This window comes from Halictus rubicundus, chromosome 3, assembly GCF_050948215.1.
Source record: "Halictus rubicundus isolate RS-2024b chromosome 3, iyHalRubi1_principal, whole genome shotgun sequence".
Taxonomy (NCBI): domain Eukaryota; kingdom Metazoa; phylum Arthropoda; class Insecta; order Hymenoptera; family Halictidae; genus Halictus; species Halictus rubicundus.
Window position 1 is genome coordinate 1,777,360 of NC_135151.1, and position 21,987 is coordinate 1,799,346.

The following is a 21,987-nucleotide window of genomic DNA, read 5'->3' on the forward strand; positions in this document are numbered from 1 at the left end:
CTTGATTCGTCGTTGTCTGCACTTGTGCATGCACAAAAGAAACACAACTAAGTATTAGCTAATACGGCTGAAGTTCCGAAAATCGGCCAAATCGGACCGAGCTCAAATTTTGCATGCAGCCTCATTTTGAATTAAAAACATGTTTCCGAAAAGGATTTTTGACGGCTCGAAAATAATTTTTTTATCATATTAGTATCATTTTCTACCTTACCGACGCATTTTTGTTAAGTCTGGGTTAGGATTGGGGTGGGGCCAGGTGCAGAAGGAGGGGCTCCGTTCTAAAACACGTGTTACGTCGATTAAAAAGGGCAGAATTCGTTGTAGTGAGTGTCCAATAAGGTAGGAAATGATATTAGTGTGGTAAACAATTTTTTTCAGGTCGTCAAAAATCCTTCTGGCAATGATGTTTTTAATGCAAAACGAACCTGTTTACCAAATTTCTGCGGAATCGTATTTGACCGATTTTCGGAACTTTGACCGCTACTACTACAGCCTCCTGAAGTCGTTCGCGAGGAGGTCACACATAAACTACTTACTGCTTTCGTATTTGATAATGTACTTTTTTAATAATTCAAATCACAAAACACTATTGAAATACTCTGGAAAGGGGTGAATTCAACGAAGTAGATAAAAAATGAAGTGACAAATTTTTTTAGTTTTAGGCAATCCGTGACTGTTTCTTTCTTATTTTTCATAGTGATTCACCCCTTTCCGAACTATACTACTACTGAGACACACTACGTACATGTATACAAATGTCTAGACTGCAGATCTTTATACAAAATAAAAACCTCAATTGCAAAACGTTAAATAAAAGATTATTTTTTTCTCAATGAAATTAATCCATTGATACGAAAGTGTTCCTAAATTCTTCTGGTGGTTTTAGTGTTTCGTTCTTTTTTATTACAAATGCATAAAATCTGCAGTCAACGAATGAGATTTGGACGATGTTAATTACAATATTTCGAGGATCGATCAATCGCATGTAGGGACGGTACAAGAACAAATGAGAAAACAACAATAGGAAAACAACAATCTGTAACTCTCTCACCTTCTCCGTTGTCACCTTCTTCTTCTCGACGATTGAAGACCGCCTGCTCTCCGACTTGTACTCTTCCTCAGCCTGTTTCCATCAGAACAACAAACAATCGATAAATAAACGAACAATCGTTTCGCTTTAGAATTTACAAGCTTGCGTTCATGTGAAACGCATTTGATTTTGTGTCGTGATCGGTGCGAGTGTACCTTTTGAATCGAAAAGCGTCGCGGTGATGTGTAGCCGTCTTCGCTTATCTACGTGTGTGGAAAAAAATAATATAAATAAATATTTCACTGTCTGTTAATCACGATTGTTCGAGTGTTAATTGCGAACAGGTTGTGTATGTTGACATTAGAGAGCAGTGTTTCACCTTTTCTTCTGTCGTGACCAAGGAGCTCCTTCGGCTTTCCGTTCGCAGTTCCTCCACCTGTCGAATCGAGGACAACAATTAATAAATTAATAATTCAACTAAAAAACTTTCCATCGGATGATCTAAAAATCATAATACTTACCCTGCTAATAGACTGCTTTCGAGAAACGGTTTTCTCCGCCTTCAGCGTGGCCTCCTAGCACAGAGAAAAATCAAATTAGAACGAACAGTAAGTTTACACTGAATTAGCATAAAACTGTAAGGTTACCTCTTTCTTCTCTTCCTCTTTCTTCACGATCTTCTTCTGTGAACAAAAATATCAAAATCGTTTTAGTTAAACAATCTTCGACAACGTGTTTTTTTTCGTTTGAATTCGAACAATCACCTTTTCCACTTCCTTCTTCTCCGCGATTTTCTCTTCTGGTTTCTTCTACGCGAGGACAGAAAATCAGTCGGTGAGAAATATTTAATATTTAACAAGATACAAGCACATTTCACATAAATGTTTACCTGCTGTTATCCTAGCGAGTATCGTGAAAAAAGAAACATCGATTAAACTTTCACACATTCTCTTTCATTCAATCGAATCGCAGAAAATATAAAAGCATGCGAAAATAATATTTTGCACACTGAAATCAACGTGTATAAAGATCATGCGAGAGGGATGGGGTGTTCAGGGAGAAATAATATAGCCCAGCTTCTAAAGGAATAGCTAAAAAGCTTGAATATCGCATTTCGTGTATACGCATTGGTTGCAAAGGAATGCTAAAAAGCTTGAGTTTGCGTTTTGTGTGAACAGGGTAGTGTGTACCCATTCTTCTAAAGAAAAATGCTAAAAAGCTTGAGTATGCATTTTGTGTGAATAGGGTAGTGTATACGCATTGCACTTAGCTGAAACGAAATAAAATCGAGTAATCGCCACAATGCAAAAGAAAGAAAAATTGCTGAAACAGAAGACTGGTTAGTTAGAAAAAGCTGAAAATAATCGCTCGCATAAAATTCACGCGACAGAATCGCCATCGAATACCGCAAAAGAAACGATTGTTCGCAATGCAATGGAAAAACCTATAAAACGATTCGAGCGCATACTTCGCATACTTCGAGAAAAACCAGCTGGTCCTTACGACTCACCTGAATTACTTCCAGTTTCTGAAACAGAAACATTAATACGACTCAATTAGTATTATTCCCCGTTGTGAGCAGGCTCCGTATTTATTGAATGTTAAGTCGTCCCATAAATTGTGCTATTTCTTATCACACTTAATGTTCATATACAATAGAAAAGTTCGTATTTCATTTCTGCCATGTTTTTGTGAAAACCAAACAATTGATAGATGGAAAGTCATCGTTACAATTATTTATTAGATTAAAAGTAATACTATTATATTTTACCCTTACACTAAGTAAGTTAACATTAAAAATCGACACAACTTAAGGGACCGACCTGTTACGTTTTGCGACACGATTAAACAATTACAAATTAGGACTAAAACAAAGGGCCATAAAACGATCACAAGGTCTACACAAGATGCACACAAAAGGGGGAATAAATTCGCAAATGTAAACGGTGTGAACGAGTGTGTGCACGAGTTTCCCATCTTCGTAAAAAATCCGCGAGAGTACCAAAAATTTGTTCGTACCTTCTTGAGACCAGGTTTGTCGATACCGTTCGGTTTGTTGTCGGGTACGTCCTTGAAAATATTGAAAAAAACCACGTGAATTTTAGTGTTTAACAAAAACAGTTGTCCTGAAGGAAAAAGCGTAGAGAAAAGATGTCTCGAGTGCTCGAGCAGAATCGAATAAAAGATTCGCACGAGCGAAAAAAATAGAATAGAAGAGTAGTGTGACTGTTTCGAGAAAGGAAAGAGCGAGTATGCGTGTTCGTGTTGTGTGATCGTGTACCTCCATCCGTGATACTGTTTCTGTTTCAGGTTCCTCGATAATCGGCTCCGCGACGCTGGATTCGATTACACTCACCACTTCTTCTTCTTCTTCTTCCTCCTCTACTTCCTCTTCGAGAATGCTTTCGTCGTAATCGGACTCTTCTTCGTCGCTCCAGATTGTATTCTTTACCTTTTGTATCGCAACACCGAAATTTCAAGAGAGCCAGATCATCGTGTGAACCAAACGAAAAGTTAATTTTCCCTGATTGCTAATACACCCCTGGCAATTCTCAGAGAAGGACTTCAATTCATTATTGAAAATAATAAATAATGCACTAATACACTTTCTTATGCTACGTACATTTTTAAAGTGATTTTTAAAGGCCTTGCGAGTCTTGTTCATTTTATACACTAGGTTTACAGACCACTAAAAATGATTATTTTACATTACTTTATAAAAACAATGAGAATGTGTGTATACAAATTCTAGCAATTTTTTTATATCATATACCCATATAAATAAATTTGTTGAATAATTCTTCAAAATATTAGAACTAATTTTGATGATTTTCTGCCAGGGACAGTATCTCTGTCAATCGAATTAAGTTTTCGTTTGAGTGATCATGTTTCGAGTGTATATTGTGTACAATGGGTATGTATAATAGTATGTATTGGGGGATGACAACTAACAATTGTTAGTGACGCTGCACTTTATCTACTGGGGAGCAAAAACAAGGGGGACACAAAAGATACAAGGAACAAGCCCTTTCAATAGCAGAATTGGCATGATGGCTTCAACAATTTCTACCTTCTCCTCCTTCTTTTCTTCCTTCTTCTCCTCCTTCTTTTCAACCTTCTTTTCAGCCTTCTTCTCTTCTTTCTTTTCTTCCTTCTTCTCTACTTTCTCCTCTTTCTTCTCTTCCTTCTTCTCTTCTTTCTTTTCCTCTTTCTTCTCTTCGACCTTCTTCTTCTTCTTCTCTTCTTCCTCCTCCTCCTTCTTCTCCTCCTCTTTCTTCTACAATGGGACAAGGACATTCCATGCAACATTCGAGGGAAGTTCAACAATCGTTTCACAAGATGTTCGAATGTTTGTCAACAATGGGGACATGTTTGACACTCAATTAATATCTTAGAAGGGGGGTCTCAACGAATAGCCTTCTTGGTTCCAATAGGGGATTCAACGAATAGTCTTCTTGGTTTCAAAGGGGGAGGGGGGATTCAACGAATAGTCTTCTCGGTTCCAACAGGTGAACATTTTAACATAGGGGACGACATAGAATGGGCATTGTTCTCCTTGAAGGATGGTTTATCTTCAACGTAATTACTTACCTTCACGACTACTTTAGCGGACGACTGGTCCTCGCCAAACTCGTTACTGACGACGACCTTGTAGGTTCCGGAGAACGAAGTGGAGGCAGACGTGATGGTCAGCTTCATGTCCGTGCCGTTGAAGGATATCATGATGTCCTTGGAAGATTTTACCACCGTGGTATCTCTGAACAAACGCGAGACAGTCAACGAATTAATTACACTGTTTTATACCAATCTCACATTTGTACATGAACGTTGCCAAGGGCACGCTATCGTTGATCATACTGTTATTACGTACCTGTACCACGAGATGGTCACCTTGCGGTCCAATTTCGAGAGACTGGCGACAAGTTCGACCGATTTGCCTTCCTCTATCGTCTGAAATTTGACAGAAAGAAATATTACTCAAAATCCTTTTATAAAATACAAACGGCAACCTGAGATCTCGAATGAACGTACCACTGATTTCAAACCGGAAGCAATCTTCGGTTTCTCACCCTCTTCCATGATATCCGTGACCTCGACTACCTGAGACGTCGCCTCACCTTTCTCATTACGGGCAACCAACTTGTACACACCCTTGTCGGTGGCCGACACTTGTTCGATCTCTAATTTGACAGCGAACTCTCCCTGCGAACAAGATCATGGTTGGCACTTCTGCGTTTGTCCTTCTTCAATATTAAAGAAAGCCGTCGCTTACCTCTTTGACTTGTTCCACGTGCACCTTGTGCCTGGTGTCCTGCTTGACTGCTTGTGTCTCTTTGAACCAAGTGCAGTCCGGTGTGAACTTCGACAGAACGTGGCACTCGACCACGACTGTCCTCTTCTTTACTATCTTGATCACTTTTGGCTTCTCCTTGATCACAGGTACAACTGCAATAGTGAATCAATCGAAAATTCAGTTCTCAAGTTCAACAAAATCGTTTTTTTGTTGCAGCGACCGCATCGCAATACAGGGTGTTCGACTACAGGTGGGAGAAAATTTAAAGGGTGGTTCTCCAAGATAATGTAAGACGAAATTGAAGAATAAAAAAATTGCGATTTTGGCTTCATTTTTTAGTTATTATCAATTTAAAATCCGCCTCAAATGCGGCAACCCGACCAATAGATGTGTACGTTGCTTACGTCATAAAGGCGCGCGACAGTCACGTATCAAAGGGGGTCCTCACTCCCACCCAGTGGTTCGTTTGTGACGTCACACACTTTAGTCAATAATTCGACTAGAACCGAAAATACGTGTGGGATTTCCCAATCGGATGGTTTACACGCCGAATTCTTGCCAGGTGACTTCTTGCATGGCACGCGGAGTATCAGTTACTTGATACGTTACTGTTGCACGCCTCTATCACGTACGCAACGTACACCTCTGTTGGCCGGGTTGCCGCATTCTAGGCGGATTTTTAACTGTTAATAACTAAAAAATGAAGCCGAAACCACAATTTTTTTACTCTTCGTGTTCGTCTTATATTCTCATGGCGAACCACCCCTTAAATTTTCTCCCACCTATAGTCGAACACTCTGTATACATTAGTATGTAGTCAGCGCAGAAGTCCGTTCCCCATTTCGTATGAAAATACAACAAGGAATTGAGCTGGAACTTTTGCACTGACCTATAAGTTGTGACAATTTAATTGTACTGTGGATTCCAAGCGATCGACTCACTTTCTACGTTGAGCGTGAGATTGGCGTTCAGTTCGCCAAGATCGTTCTTGATGTTGCACTTGTACAGGCCGGAGTCTTCAGGACTGGGATCGTTCAAGGTAAGCTTAATGTAATAGATGTCCTCCTTTTCTTGAACGACGCTGATCGAGATCTTCGAGGACTCTTTGACCACCTGGCCCGCGTGTGTCCACACGATGTTTGGCTTGGGATTCGCTTTCACTTTGCAGTCCATTATTACGAGTTTACCCTGGTTCTGCGATTGAATGCGCGGCTTTTCGACGAAGGTCGGCCCATCGCCTTCAGGTTCAGGCTCGGCTTCGATGTTCAGGTTCAGGTTGGCGTTGCTCTCGCCGTATTCGTTTTGCACGTGACACCTGTAAGTGCCACCGTCCGGTGCTGCAGGATCCTGCAATAATTTTTTGATTATCCAGGTGACATTCTAATTGGTTGAATGCCGTTAACGAGGGCAGGCTCATATTTTTCGATATGAAATCGAATGTTCTTTTAAACGCAAATAACCCTGTCATCTTCCAACTTGTTTAAAATCGTCATCTGTTTAAAATCGTAACGAGGTTACCCGGTCAAGTCCAATAATTTTGCCCCTAGGTACCGATTGGGATTTCTAAACTTTTCGACATGATCTCGAATTTTCCAACAAACCTAAACAGATCTATCATAAACTGCGGACTTTCAGCTTTAATTTGCGCTATCAAAAGTTCAGAAATTCACACTAGAAATTACTTTAAAAGCGTGTCGAAGTTACCCCTTCAAATTCAATAATTTTGTACCTATGTAGGTACCGATTGGGATTTCTAAACTTTTCGACATGATCTCGAATTTTCCAGAAAACCTAAATGTATGGAAGTGCGAACTTCCACCTGTTGTTTAAGCTAAAGTTCTGTGTAAAGTTGTCAGGTTTCATGGACAGAGTTGTCCAGCTCAACGATCGACACCACTGACCTTGATCTCCATGATCAGTTCGTACACATCCTCCTCGACGGTCTTGGTCTTGATCGAGATCTTGGAGGACTCCTTGACCACGTTGGTTCCCCGGAACCACGTCACGTCCGGTTTCGGGTTCGCCTTGCACTTGCACTTCATCGTGATCAGGGTGCCGGTTTCGTTCGGAATGATACGCGGTTTCTCGACGAACGACGGCGCGAAACCAGGCCCCTCTTCTGCATCTTGGAAAGATCCACGGTTAGGCATTATCATCCTTCGACGTACAATCCTTTCCAGCAGTAATCCCACCGGAAACGATCATCACCGGATCGCAATTTCCACCACGTGAAGAATTGCGGTCCAGTTTGTGGAAGTTACAGAGGGTTTTGGGTATCCCCTTCGAGATTAGTGATTTGAAATGCATTGATCGCGACACCCGCCTGGATCCACGGCTTTGCGAATCTCTCAGGATCCAGACGGGATCGCGCACGAGTTAGAAAGCGATGAGAGAACGACTCAATGGTTAGTCAGCATCAGCGCTGCGTACTCACTTACCTGATCTTGGACAAAAGAGACCTACACGAAAGAAACAACTTCGTTCGCTTACGGTTACGAACGATGCGAAAAGAGAAGAGACGCGGGTCCAGAGAAGCCAAATTCCTCTGGGAAGCGGGTTCGAACGACTCTGACAGGAAGAACGTGCTAGGAGCGTAGAGAAGGGGCTCTCGACGGACGTGTGTCTCGTTGGTCTCTCTGATGGTTCCCGAAAGAGTCGCGGGCAACTCCAAAAAATGCTCAGACCGCGGCGTAACATGGTATTTTCGCAATCTTGGTAGACACGATCGAATGTAGATAATAACCCGACTCTATCAAATAATAGAACGTTCATTCCATCGGGACATATAAAAATTATTCCAAGAAGCAGCCTTCAATGGACGATTAAGAAAGTCCAACAATGTTTCCAGCACCCGATAGTGATCACTGATTGTATATGTTGTTTTCTTCAATTGTTCAATGTTCGTTTACCAATTCGATCAATTTATAGTCTCCAAAGACTTACTTATAATACTCTTCACTGTGCTGCAAAAATTTGTACAATCACCTTGCTCTCTAATTTAACGTCTAGATGAAAAAAATTGGTTAAATAGTTAAAAAATACACGTCACAATTCATAGTAAAATTAACACAATTTTGATACTACTCGATCAACTTTATACGATCACGTTTAGTCAGATTGCAAAAATATCAGGCGTCGCGCGTAAGAGGCGCGAGGCGGTGGAAAAAAAATCGGGCAAAAATCGAAAGTTGAAACTTGATGGAGGAACCAACGAGAGACTCCGGTCGCGTTGCATCGGTGGAAAAGGACTTGCCTTGAAAGTTGAGAGAGATGTTGGCGTTACTCTCGCCGAAGTTGTTAAACGCGTTGCACCGGTAATTTCCGCCGTCGGCCTTGGTCGGATTCGAGATCTCGAGCGTGAGCAAATACGTGTCCTTTCCGGTGGCTTTGCGCGACATCTTGACGCGCGTGCTGTCGGTGATCGGTTTCTGGCCCTGGTACCACGTAATGTCCGGTACCGGGTGCGCTTCCAGGATACACTCCATAATCAGGATGTCGCCCTCCTGTCGGATCGTCGGTTTCTTCGGGAAACGCGGCGGCTTACCGTCCGGTATTCTGCGTGTAATCGATTTTCGTCAAACCACCCCTGTCCGCCAGTTCCGTTCTCCGTTTTTCTCTATCCGGAGACCGGATCTGCGCGGGACAGACCTTCTTCTTTCTTCGACGAGGCCTATTGTCGTCGCGACGCCATCATTATTGAAAGTTTCCCACCGTTTCCTTTTCCAGAAATTCCTTCAAGTATTTCACAATTTTTCGTTGTGATATCGAATTTCTCTTCAAATCGAGGTGCACTCATCGTAAAGTACGAACTTCCAGCTTTAATTGAAGCCCTCAACTGTTTAGAAATTCTCACGGGAATATATTTTAGAATTGATTTGTAGTTACCCCTGGAAATCCAATCAGAATTTCTCAATTTTTCGACGTGACTTCAAATTTTCTTTTAAACCTGTCATAAATCTTCTAGCTTCAATTTGAGACCTCGAATGTTCTGAAATTTCCACGGGAATACATTCTAAAATCGCCTTGAAGGTACCCCCCAAAATCGAGTAATTTTTTCGGAACTACCAATCTCGATTCCTCAATTTTCTAATATCCTTTAGAATTTTCTTTTAAAGTAATATGGAACTACCTTAAAGAACGCTATCCTAGCTTTAATTTGAGCCCTCAAACATTAAAAAGTTCCTACTGGGATACATTTTAAAATTAACTTGAAGTGTCCCCTCGAAATCCAATAATTTTCTCCTCGAAGGACCAAGGGTGGAAAACTGTCAACAACTCAGCATACATGAAAAGAGAATTTTCTAGCGTCACGACGACCACCAGGCTCGACGTCACCAGATTCATACTTTAATCTGTCGCCCCCTTCGAAGTTGAGATTAATCGTCGCCACTCCTTGTCCGTGTTTGTTCTTCGCGACGGCTCTGTATTCGCCGGCGTCTCCCTTCGCCACGTTGTCGATCTTCAAACGGACCAGATGGTACAGCTTCTGGTCGAGTTCCAGCGACATGCTATATCTTCCTCCTTCTTTCACCTCTTCGGTACCGTGATACCTAATCATCGGACGCGTCAGAACACCTGCTGTGCCATGCTTCTCGACGCGCGATTTTCCCAAACGCGATACACACCGATCGAAAATACACAACGACGAAGAATTCGCAGAATCGAGAGGACTATTCGAAGAGCATGCGGGTCCGAGTATTGCCCGACAAAACGGAGTAGCTGTACTTCACGGAAAAGCCGATAGGACACTTCAATTCTTCTCTTAACCTTCTCTGGACTGTTTTATGGATATTTGATTCTTGGAGTATCTAGCATCTCTGATGCTAAACTTTAAGGGAAAATAAATATCTAAACAGGTACAGTGATTTCTCTATATATGTCGCCAAGGCCTGGATGATAAACGCCGCGGAAATATTCACACTGTGGCCTCGAACGCCGAGGAGTGTAAACATAACACCGCTCCTGGACGATACAAGACGCTGACAAGGCCCGTGTTGTTGACATATATCGAGAATTCACTGTACTTCGTTCTTTCCCTAATGACTTTGCTAAGTTTAAAACCAACGTATTGGTATTCCAAAATTCTTTCAATCTTCTCATTGTTTCAAATCTCATCTACTAACTTTCATTATAAATGCATAAAGCGTACAATATGCCTTATCAGGTGGCCAAAATAAAAATGACAGGAAATGGAGGCAACACTAAATGAAGAACTATAAAATTGCTATTGTATGGTCTGACTTTTGTCTATCGGGAAACCTAATCTTGGCTTTCCAGCGTTAAAGAGATTCCCATGGCAAATTCTAATCGTTTCCAGTGTCCTATCGACCAAGACCAGTCTACTCGAATTAAATCGGAGAATATCGCCGAGGGCTAGAAAATCGGTGTTCGCGTCTCGGCTAGCTATCTGTTGCTCGTGCACGGGGACACGCATGATCTTACCAATTGACACTGGGTTTCGGATCGCCGACAAGTCGGCATTCGAAGGTGATGGTGTTACCGTCGTCGGATTGCCTTATTACCGGTCGTTCGGTGAAGGTCGGTTTAATACCGTCGTCGGGTACGGGCGCCTCGTCGCCTACGTTCACACAAATCAATTCTACGTGTCGATACATCCCTTTTGTCATAGTGTTTAAAGTGTGTATACGGTCGCTTAATCCCGCCGCAGTCATCACGATCGGTTCTCGACCTGGTTGCGGAAGGTTTAAGCCCTTCGATGCAAGGTCAGAGCCACGTATCGATTCGATTTTCACGCTGCTGCGCTCCCCCGTCCTGCTATTTAGACACTATTCTCTCACACTAATTACACTATTTTACCTCTCACACGTTTCCCCAGGGAAACGTTGCTGCTCGAACAAACGAAACGTTCGGGACCCTAAAAGCGACATCTCCTAACTTAGGTTGCTCTCGTCGACATTTTTCCTTTATCCGTTCTCTCCTGTTGACTACCCCGACCAATATGGCCGATGGTCTCGCGACGAAATCGGTTCTTGTACGAGCGCAGAATTAATCGTTTGGTGAGTTTGTTTAGAGTGTTTCCACGACAAAGACAAAGAACAACAACTGATTGTTAAACAAGTAAAACGTCTACCACCGTGAACAAAGTACAGTGCTACGAACAATTACAGACTCGAACGCATTTTCACAGTCTTCGGAACCTTGACGTTCTTGCCAAGTATATGCTTCACACGTGCTCATTTGTACTATCAACCCCTGGCGCTATCAAAACGACAGATAAAAAAATTCTATTGTATTGTTGTCGATGTACTATAGCCATTATACAATACATATAAACGTCTTTGTTCTTCTTAGAAATTATGAGCCACGAAGATGTTTTAATCAACCATAAAATAAATTGTAGCACAACGGGTTAACGCAAAATTTATCAACGTCGAATGAAACAGTTTTGTTGTGTGACAAAATATTTTCAAAAAATCACGATCAGAGGGGTCATGAATCCACACATTTTCGGAGAAAATTTCGTGTCCTTTCAGACGTTTCGACAATCTTTGGATGGCGTTCCCAAATGAGAATGTGCGAAGCTTATCGCAAATGTCGCTTTTCAAAAAATGCGAAAGCACGTTCAAGCCTAACGAGTCCAATGAAAGATCGAGTGACTGTATCGATTTAGTAGTGCAAACTATGCGATCGTTGGACTCCTCGCCGCACACCTGTGTCGCATGAGCACGAGACAGATCTGCGGGCGATCTATGCGAGTGTTGGTTGCGTTGTATTCATCAAATAATATGACATAATCGCGTTCTGAACTGTTGTCTGAGTGAACAGTGTTGCACACCGAAAACCACGTTGACCGTGAACGAAATAGAAAAAAAATGTGCGCGATTGCAGCAACCTAACGAAGCGTCAGCGTGAGACATCGATCTACGTTTCGCGTCATGCTCTCGATCTTTCGATCATTTTCGAAATAATCTGTTGACTCTTCTGAGAAGCTTGTAATCGTGCGACACGTAGATCGATCGATATTAATACGTGATAGAAGCAGCGTGTTCGTTACTGATTATTAAACAGAACTTTCAATTAGAATTATCGTTATTCTCCGATTACAGTTACAACTCCTTGGTCGCTTATGCTCCTTTTAGTCGATCGACCACGATCAACCGGGCTGTATATCGTCGCTCCGTCGAGCTAGACAATCGATACGTGCTCATTGCTCGACCGAGATAAACCATTAAAAAATAAATGTCAAACGTACGGATGGAAATAGTGATGTACGGAGAACAGAGAGACAGAGATGGAGACAGAAAGAGAAAAAAAGAGGCAAAGTGAGAAGAGAGGTTTTGGACGGAAAAAATATGTAATAAAGACTGCGAGATAAGTCGACAAGATTGTACTGTGGACGAATCGTGAAACAGGGGTGAGACTGAAACGAAGAAGTCAAAGTATGTGTCTAAAGATAGAGAAAGAGAGAGATAGATAGATAGATAGAGGATCATCGATATACATCCCGAATGAGTGAAGGCAACGAAAAGTGGAGTGATGGATACCGATCGAACCGGTTTACGTTTCCCCAATGCGAATTTCTTCAAATATTTGCTTCGCGGCCATTAAACTGAGGATTTTTATGATATTCTTAAGTTTAAGAAATATAGGAAAACATTGAAATTATTTTAACAATATAGAATCGTTTGATCGATGAAGTGAATTTTCTCTTTTTTCTGATTTTAATAAAGTGGTCAATCAAAATCTGTAGTGTAATCCGCAGTGTAATCATCGAAGTACACCCGAAGAATAGAGACTATCGATTAGAGCGATGTATAAAATATTACCGAGAGATTGTGTACAATGAATTAAGATCGTTCCGACAAACGTAAACCGTGTCGCCAGCGTATGAGTACACAGGTAGCAAGAAATCTGCTGAACTAATATGGTACTTACTGTCGAAATTTAAGGAAATGGTGGCATTAGACTCGCCGAGCTCGTTCTTCGCGGTGACCTTGTATTTGCCAGCATCCTCGACGGTCACATTTTTAATTTCCAGCGTCGCGAAGTACGAGTGGCCATCTTTGTCGACAGTCAGCTGAAATTTCCCAAACAGATTATATCAATAACACTGTTCCACACAAATCTGAGTTTGTTACTTTGAAAATTAATGATATATTCGATCTTCTAAAGCAATTCTCGTCTAAACATTCTGTTCCGTTTACACTCATCACGTAAATTACCGAACGGGTGGTACAACTGGGCGGGGGATGATTCTACATGTCAAAATGAGTCCAAGAAAAGGAATAACATTTTTTCGTTTGACACTTCGTTTTCGAGAGAATCGAGTTTGAAGATCCGTCGGGTTCGTGTGCTTTGGTATATGGAGGAAGTAGTATTGGCTGGCCATGATCAGACACGTCAGACGATTCCTATCTAATAACGCACATTTGCTGCATCTTCAAACTCGGTTCTTTCGAAAACGGGCCGTTAAACGAAAAAATGTTATTCCTTAATTTCGATTTATTGTTTTACATGTAGAACCACTATCTGCCGGGTTGTATCACCTGTCCGACCGTACCCTGTACATCAGAGGCGAACACTAACAATAAGAGTCACTCCAATGCAATAAAACGAATTGAATAGTGACATGTGTGGCTTATTTATAATTTACAGCGAAGAGTTTCAAAGTTAATAAATCACAGAATGAAATGATCTCCGTACAATAAATCACTAAAAATCGAATATCTGTAGCAACGTGTCTTTGCCAACAATTTTGTTTAGCTAACAGGTTTTCCAAAGATTCGTGAAACACGAGGGAAAGGAATTCGACGCGGGTTGGCTAACCTTGTGCCTCGGTGAGTCTTTGACCATACTTCCATCGTGAAACCACGTAACTTTTGGCGTGGGATCGGCTGTGATGCGACATTCGAAAAGTAGTCGTTTACCATCGTCCTCCTGTCTGATTGCGGGCTTTTTCGCAAAAGTTGGCGCGATGCCGTCGATTTGTCTGCAACCGGCGATCAAGAATTACAAGAGCCGATTATCGAAGCTGTTATTCTTGCTGCCATAATATCACACGCGAAAGCGCACACATACACAGAGGGACACCGGACAGCAGTATCTACGTGTTACGCGCGACAACAGCTGTTATGTTCGTTGCAACACTTGGTCGGCTAACGATCGAGCAGACGATTAGTTAGTGCGTGTTCGAGCAGGCAGTAGAATAGGTCGGCGCTCAGTCAGACGCGGCCAGATTTTCGATTTTGGGAAGACCGATGACCAATCACATTTTTGGAAATGTCTTAGGAAAATCACTACAGAGTTTAATCAATTCGAAATGTACTATTACTAGACGGCGGATCTTCATACAAAATAAAAAATTTCTGCATTAGTTGCGAGTGCAGGAGTTAAATCCGAATTTATTTTCTGAATTAATAGCCTTATAAAATTGGAATTATTAGAAGGGTATTCTTCAATTTTTACTGTTTTGTATTTAGCTTGTCTATTTTTGCCATAAACACATAAAATTCGCATTATTTACCCTGGAGACCATGGGAAAACTGTACTAGGTAATTGAGTCTAGTTTTTTTTTCGACACTTCAAATGTTAAATTATTGCTGCTTATATTTTCTTTCAATTATCGATGTATATTAAGCATCATTTTAGATGTTTTGGATTTAAATTTAAAACACATCTATCTCGTTTAGATTTTTAATTATTTAATATAAAATATTGCTGAACGACTCCATTTATTGCATGAATTTCCCGGTTCATTATTCTGCTAGTACATCGATATCTGAAGAAGTCAACTGCGATCAACAAGTTTTGCTAACGATAGTGTCCACAAGTTCATGCCAATTTTGACAACTCTCCCATCATCTCCAGACCAAATATTGTGATGTAACATAAATTCGAATGCAAAAATGTACAATAAGTGTTTTAATTTTATCGATTTAATTGTGACTCACAGCAAATAGGTACATGTAGCTGTGATTAACAATGAGACTGCAGATTTTATGCATTCATGACAAAATCGGGCATGTGCAATTTAAAATGGAAAAACGATTAACAGAACGTTAACAATTAAATAGGCTTCAAATGATTAAAGCAAGAAAGGACAGTCTATTTGTCTCCTGCCTCCTGCAATTGATACAGAAAATGTTTAACTTGCACAAAGATCCGTAGTCTAGTAATAACTATGCTTTCCGGTATCTGTAAAGTGTGTAGGATCATATCTCGTCAAAAGCTGTCGCCGTCAGCAAAAATTGGCTGCCTCCAAGCATTGTCCTCGTTCTTATTCGATTGTTTCCTGGTCCCGCGTTATTCTAGCATGATATTGCAAAAGTTCCTCTATTTATTAAGCCGCTAGAGCGTCGGATCGCGAAAAAGCGAGCGACTGCGCTGCGCTTTCGAGTCGCAAGGATGTCTCGTGTCGAGTTTCATCGGCGATTGTCACCCGGCTGTCAAGAAACCGTCGCAGCGAGACAGAATACCTTCTCGACGAGGCTCGGTCGCTTGGCAAGACGGGGACGAACCATTTTCTACGCTCGACAGACTCGCTAGAGGAGGATCTCCGCTCGATTATGCGGTGGCCGACGCCAGGAATAACTTTTCTGTTTTGTTTAGACAGCGCCTGTCTACGAGCGAACGGTATCGTACTGCGGCCTCGTTGTTACCTAGCAGGAAGAGAATCTCTAATGGCCAGTCTCATGGCGACGTCTCATCAATAAAGAGCCCCTTTAAAGCCCGGGTTCAACGGCCGACACGTTCATTCAAGCCGCGATACGCATCGCGAGAAACGAATTTTCACCCGGAAAATTATCCGCGATTTCCTCCTTCTCTCTGATAGACGTAGAAACACATTATCCTTACCAACCATCGCATTATTACGTTGACGGTGTTAACTCTTTGCACTCGGATCTGTTTTAATGCTGAAACCAAATTTTTCTTCCGACCTAGAATATTTCGAATCTCGACTCGTTTTTTTCTTCACCGAGAATAACAGAGCCGTTTAGTGTGTTTCTGTCGCCCCTTGTCTCGTTTTTCCCGAGCATCAGGATCAGGGAAAATAAAGAAACGGGAGGAAGATCGTTCGGAACGGTGAGACGAGCATGAGCGCGCGAGAGAGCGCAGAGTCGAGCCTCTAACTTTAGCGAAGAAGTAGGCTGCAGCTGTTTCCTCCGACTCTGTTCACTCCGCGGTCGCTCTGTTGATCGTGCGATCGGTCGATTCGCTCGATCAGCATATCGAGAGCGAGTTTCGTGCGAGCGCGTTCTGTCGGTGTCCGCCGAGCGATTTTCGCGAGGGAGAGAGGCTGATGTTCGGAAGCGGTGAGAACGCGTCGAAGGCTCGCGTTACTTTTAGAAATTCACGGGAATCACGTCTGTCGATCCGCGCCGAAAATACAACGTCTCGTCGCGATGGCCCCCCGGAGAACCAACTTTCGACCCAATTCCTGCTGCTTCTGCACGAAACTTCGCGAAATCCGAAACGAAGCACCGAAACAGACTTCAACATGGCGCCTCCGAGCTGTAGACGCAGCTCGCTTTCATTCCGCTTGGATCATTCAAATTAAAAAAAAATTTCCATGTCTTTCAAGCTAACGAGACCTCCATGAATTTATATTGACTCCTGCAAAAAAAATTCCATTCGAGCAATAACTGCGACTACAATGGCGTCGAGTCAGACTCGTGATGGGCATTTCAGACATAATCTAATAACCCCTTGCACTACTATTTATTTTGTGATCATAATGATTAGAAATTCCTCATCGTTCAGAATTTCATAGAAAACAAAGATAGTTTATATTTATTGTATGCCAATGTTTTTCTCCAAAGAATATATATCAACTACACCTATCCCCTGATTTGCACTGAAGATAGGTTCCTTAGAAAATCGTGTAAATGGAAAACAAACTAAAATGTGCATAATTCAGTAATTTATTTCAACGTAAAATAAAATTAAATATATCTTAAAAAACATAAAAATAACGATCTGTTCATAAAATGACAAAAATAGAAAGGTACATGTATGTAATTTATTTTACATATAGAAACAAGAAATATAAATTAAAAATTTTAACCAAAAATTCAATTACTGTTATCACTTTCATAGACTATTGAACTTTATACACGTTAGCAAAACGGTCGCTTCAGAATAAATGGAATTCAGAGTAGAATGGCATTAAAAAATTCCTAGAAATATAAGCGCTAATATTACCAAGCGAACGGAATTAAAAAATGACTGCAGAAATTTTTTGTTTTTTTTTTAAATCCCATATTTTAAGAACCGTGTAAAAGTGAAATCGTGTAAATCGGGGAATGGGTGTACAACAAAATAGAATTGTATTTCGTTTTAAAGGAAATTAATAACATACATATTTATTAGACTCTGTTCAAAATCTTCGTCACGAGTCTGACTCGATATTGTGGGGCAAGGGGTTAAATATGAATGTTATTCATTTGCATTTAACGTTATTCAGAAGCATTGAAATAAATGCAGACAAGCAATAAATATAAATCTTCTTTTCCTCTAGATAATTCTGAACTGCAATCTAATTGTTACAGATGTAAAGAAAATCGTAGTACAAGGGGTTAAGTGCTTCCTCGTGACCGTTACAATTAATTCGATAATGGGACCCCATGCTCGTGGATTTCTTCCAATCTCTACAGGAAGTAGAATGCGTCCCTCATAGACAGAAAACAAGGGGAATCTGATTCGATAGTGTGGAATTGACTTGAAGCATGATTTTGAACGTGATTCTAAAAGAGGTGTATTCTCGCATGTTCCGAAGGTTGTACAAGCAGTTGAAGATCTGCATTTGGAGAAAAGAGGTGTGCGTTCGGTGGCAAAAAATAATAAAGTCTAATATGAGAGCTGTTTCTAGAAGAAATCGATTAATCGAAGCACTTCATCGATCTTTAATACATTGCATTTACAATTAGAATAAGCTTCGAAAATGAATGTACAATATTTAACGTTCTCTGCATTCTATTTCGCGGGTAGTAGATCGATCCAGCGAACGAGCGGCTGCTGTAGGTTTCCATTCGATTATGCGTGGGTCTTTTCGCGCGGATCTTGCGAAAGTACCGCGGAAAATCGCGTGTGCCCTGAATCGTACGGCCGGTGAGACGATTAGGGATGAAAATAGAAAAGGAGTGGTTCCCGATGCTATTTCGATGCGGGCCAGTCAGCCCCGTGTATGCGTGGGCAGAAGAAGAAAATTGAACGATCACAGCCAGCTTAGAAGAAGCTTAAGCTTAGGTGTATCGTTGCTGTTATCGGACGCTCGGCTAACTCTCCCCCTCCCCTCTCACTCTCTCTCCCTCTCTCTCTCTCTCTCTCTCTCTCTCTCTCTCTTTCATTTCTAGCGCTCTTTCTCGAGCGCACGTGAACGCGCCCAAGAATAGCGAGCATTCCGCGACGGTTATTTTTGTCCAACCGCATTTGACGTGCACCTAAACATTATCGACGAAACCACTCGTTGCGCCTGTAACACACGCTCGACCTGCGTCTCTAACCGATGAAAACGGTCGCTCGTCGCTCGAAAGTTCGCCGAACAATCTGGGACGTGACTGACACACTCCGAGTAACCCTTTGACTGTGTACCATACCTATGAGCAGTTCATTAAAGTTTGCGAATACAGTGAACATCCGCTGTAAGTCCCTTGAGCGGTTCTGGCGAGGGACATCTAGATGAGATCTGTGGTTCTCGCCGAACGTTGCATTCGAAACACACAGTGCACGCTGAAAATGGCCCTCGCGTCTACATGGCCAAAACCAGGGACATATAGATGGATAGAGACAAGAAGGCTGCGAAAATGTCTTTCTCTGATACCCGCGCGTATACTGCGCGGTGGTGTGGGTAGTTCCAGGGAACTTTAAACGCGAGGCTTGAAGGGACTTACAGCGGAAATTCACTGTAGCGTCCACAGGCGCCCAATGTGAGATCAATCGCTTAGGGGACTGGATAAAATCATTTTGAAATGTTTGCTTTTAGTATTTATTTGTAATCCTCGTAGACTTTGTAACTTTCTTACTCGGTATTTTTTGTATTATTATTTTGTTATTGTTTGCTTCATCTTTGGCCGGTCCGCAGTCAAAGGGCTAGGGGCACGGTTGGAAACCAAACAAATGTAAAAACACACACACACACGCAGTAAAAACGTTAGCAATGGGAGCAACCGCGACTCACCCTCGCCTACTAGGTTCCTCCGCAGCTAAAAAGCAACAACAGAAAAAAGCGTGATGGTAAAGCGAGCCAAAGAAACGCAAAATCGCGGTAAATCAAAATGTTGTGAGCGTAAACCCTTGGACCTTCGATCGTCGCTTGACGTTTCAAGTCTCTGCATCGATTTTCTACTAATTATTAAATTTTTTCTTGCTATTAAAATTCGTCCGGTGCCATTCAAGTTTAACTAGTATCCCGCTCTTTCGCGAGCATCTATAGTTTCTGGAAGAATAATTAAGATTCGGCTTAATTCGAAAGAAGCGGGTAGATGGTGGTCCAAGGGTTAAGAATTAGCAGAAAATAATAAAAATCGAGCCCAGAGAAGCGACAAACGATTGAAATGTTTCGAAAACGACGGACTTACTTCTCCCTAGGCTCGTCGACAGCTGTAAAACAACGAAATTTTCTTTCAATTCTGATTTTTCACTGACACGAAAAGAAATTCTTTTTGGTTCATTGTTTGGATCAATAAGCATTAAAATAAATAAACTAATTCAATAAAAACACGAGAACGACGCATAGTGTCCCACAACGTCGTTTTAGCAATTCAAGTGTACAGATACAAAAATATAAAGATAGTCTGCTTCACGTAGAGGATTGCGGATTTTATGCATTTATGACAGAAATGAGAAGTTGAAATACAAAAGAGCAACATTAGGAAGCTCTTGGTTACACTATTCCGAACATATTAAAATGATTAAAAGAAGAAACAAGGCGCGTAACTTTTATTTCATATTATTTCCAGAGAACATCTTTATTTCGCATAATAATCCGCGTCATCTACCGACGATATTTCCTCGAAACTTCTGAACAAGTTCAGTGCATCTGAATTGTTAAATCCTGATTCCAGACGATTATGCTGTTCAAAACCGAAACGGAAACCGGAAGGGTCAAGACCGCGTCATCTATAATAAGATCGATTCTTCCAAGTACGACAGTATTGCATAACGGGGTCGTTTAGGATGGAAAAAAAGTGGGGGGCAGCACGATTGTACCTAAATTAGACGATAGTCAAGTGCAAGGTACTCACGACTGAAATTAAGGTTAATCGAAGCCGCGACCTCGCCCATTTTGTTCTTGGCCTTGACCTTGTAGAGTCCCGCGTCTGTCTCGATGACGTCGTCCAGCTCCAGAACGACCAGGAACTTGTTGGTCCCGATGCTCTGCATCTTGAAGTTTGTCCTGCCATCGGGGCTCAGCTCTGTCTCGCCTCGGAACCATGATATTTCCGGTTTAGGCAAGCTGACTAACTGACACTCGAAGATCAAACGGTTTCCGTCATCCTCCTGCCTGAGCTGCGGCTTCTGGGTGAAGCTCGGCGCGAAATCGTCGGCGACCCCCATGGCGACGGGTCGCCTTCGCACCCGATTCCCCCTTTACCGCGAAATCTCACGGGGTGCCGAGCCACCCTCTTCCCCCTCTGGATCGAGAGAGCCCTTCCTACGGGACACGCCTCCTCCTCCTCCTCTTCTTCTCTCTTTTTTCGTTGCTGCGAGCCGAACCGATCCGGGACTCCTCGAGATTGGTTCAAACGGCGCCGACCCGCGGCACCATCCAACCTCTCGTTCTTCCCCTCGATCCTGAGGATCGCGATCAAACCTCCTCTTTCGATGTGGAGTCCTCCTTCTTTGATCTGAAAGATAGACAATAACTTTTATCAGTTTGCGTTCATTTTCCTGGAATTTTTCTGTTCTGTTGGGAGCTCGGAAACTAGTTCTACGTCCTGAATACAGTGATTTCTCTATATATGTCGCCAAGGCCTGGATGATAAACGTCGCGGAATTATCCCCACTACCGCGGGGTATACCCTATGAGGGGCCAAGGAGCTAAAGTGTAAACATAACACGGCTCGGGTATTTCTACTCGACGATACAAGACGCTGGCAAGACCCGTCTTGTTGACATATATCGAGAATTCACTGTAAAAATATTATTAACTTCTGTCCACCTATGTATTCGCATTTTAGACATTTCCTACCGCAACAAATAAATTTTGTAGTATCTAAGAAAGAAAATGGTGAATTTTCGCAATGAGGAGCATAGGAGGGTTAATCTTTAGGCATACTTGGGTCTCTGATGACCCCCAACAAAATTTCTGTAGGGTAACTTCCGCTACTAAAGGCGTCCGAGAAAATTTATACAAAATTTTACGGAGGTCCCTACTATGAAACTTGTAATCTGAGTATACACTGTACCGCTTAAGGGTTAGCATGATGGTGAGGAGTGTAAACATAACACCGCTCCTCGACGATACTAGACTCTGGCAAGAACCATGTTGTTGACATATATCGAGAAGTCACTGTAGTCCCAAATAATCTCTGAGAACACAATCTCGAGACTTGGAGTTCCTTTCTTTTTTTCTTTTTTGGTCATTCGGTAGCCAATGCATATGACCATGTGGCCAACAAGGGAAACGAGAATTCGGTAAAGGCTCTTAATATTTGGGACCAATCGCAGACTGTGCCAACTCTCAAAGATATGTATTTTATTA

At 41.9% G+C, this 21,987-nt stretch overlaps 1 protein-coding gene across 50 annotated transcripts in view; it reads right to left on the reverse strand.

Moving 5' to 3' along the window:
- The window catches only part of Bent (projectin protein bent), a 111,330-nt gene that overhangs the window by 79,305 nt on the left and 10,038 nt on the right, over nt 1-21,987 (reverse strand). For 46 of the 50 annotated variants that reach the window (XM_076784753.1, XM_076784750.1, XM_076784724.1 and 43 more), the window contains exons 2-23: nt 20,528-21,130; nt 19,862-19,883; nt 14,112-14,274; nt 13,221-13,362; nt 10,767-10,902; nt 9,671-9,874; nt 8,578-8,879; nt 7,226-7,443; nt 6,266-6,671; nt 5,304-5,476; nt 5,063-5,233; nt 4,902-4,981; nt 4,622-4,787; nt 4,101-4,307; nt 3,312-3,482; nt 3,050-3,100; nt 2,541-2,558; nt 1,795-1,839; nt 1,678-1,713; nt 1,552-1,605; nt 1,410-1,466; nt 1,052-1,123 (exon numbers count right to left, since the gene is read on the reverse strand). In XM_076784753.1, the coding sequence (XP_076640868.1) occupies nt 1,052-1,123; nt 1,410-1,466; nt 1,552-1,605; nt 1,678-1,713; nt 1,795-1,839; nt 2,541-2,558; nt 3,050-3,100; nt 3,312-3,482; nt 4,101-4,307; nt 4,622-4,787; nt 4,902-4,981; nt 5,063-5,233; nt 5,304-5,476; nt 6,266-6,671; nt 7,226-7,443; nt 8,578-8,879; nt 9,671-9,874; nt 10,767-10,902; nt 13,221-13,362; nt 14,112-14,274; nt 19,862-19,883; nt 20,528-20,840 (3,207 nt within the window). In that variant the 5' untranslated portion in view covers nt 20,841-21,130. Of the gene's footprint in view, nt 1-1,051; nt 1,124-1,409; nt 1,467-1,551; nt 1,606-1,677; nt 1,714-1,794; nt 1,840-2,540; nt 2,559-3,049; nt 3,101-3,311; nt 3,483-4,100; nt 4,308-4,621; nt 4,788-4,901; nt 4,982-5,062; nt 5,234-5,303; nt 5,477-6,265; nt 6,672-7,225; nt 7,450-8,577; nt 8,880-9,670; nt 9,875-10,766; nt 10,903-13,220; nt 13,363-14,111; nt 14,275-19,861; nt 19,884-20,527; nt 21,131-21,987 lie in introns of all 50 variants that reach the window. The other 4 variants (XM_076784735.1, XM_076784738.1, XM_076784768.1 and 1 more) reach the window with 4 other exon arrangements.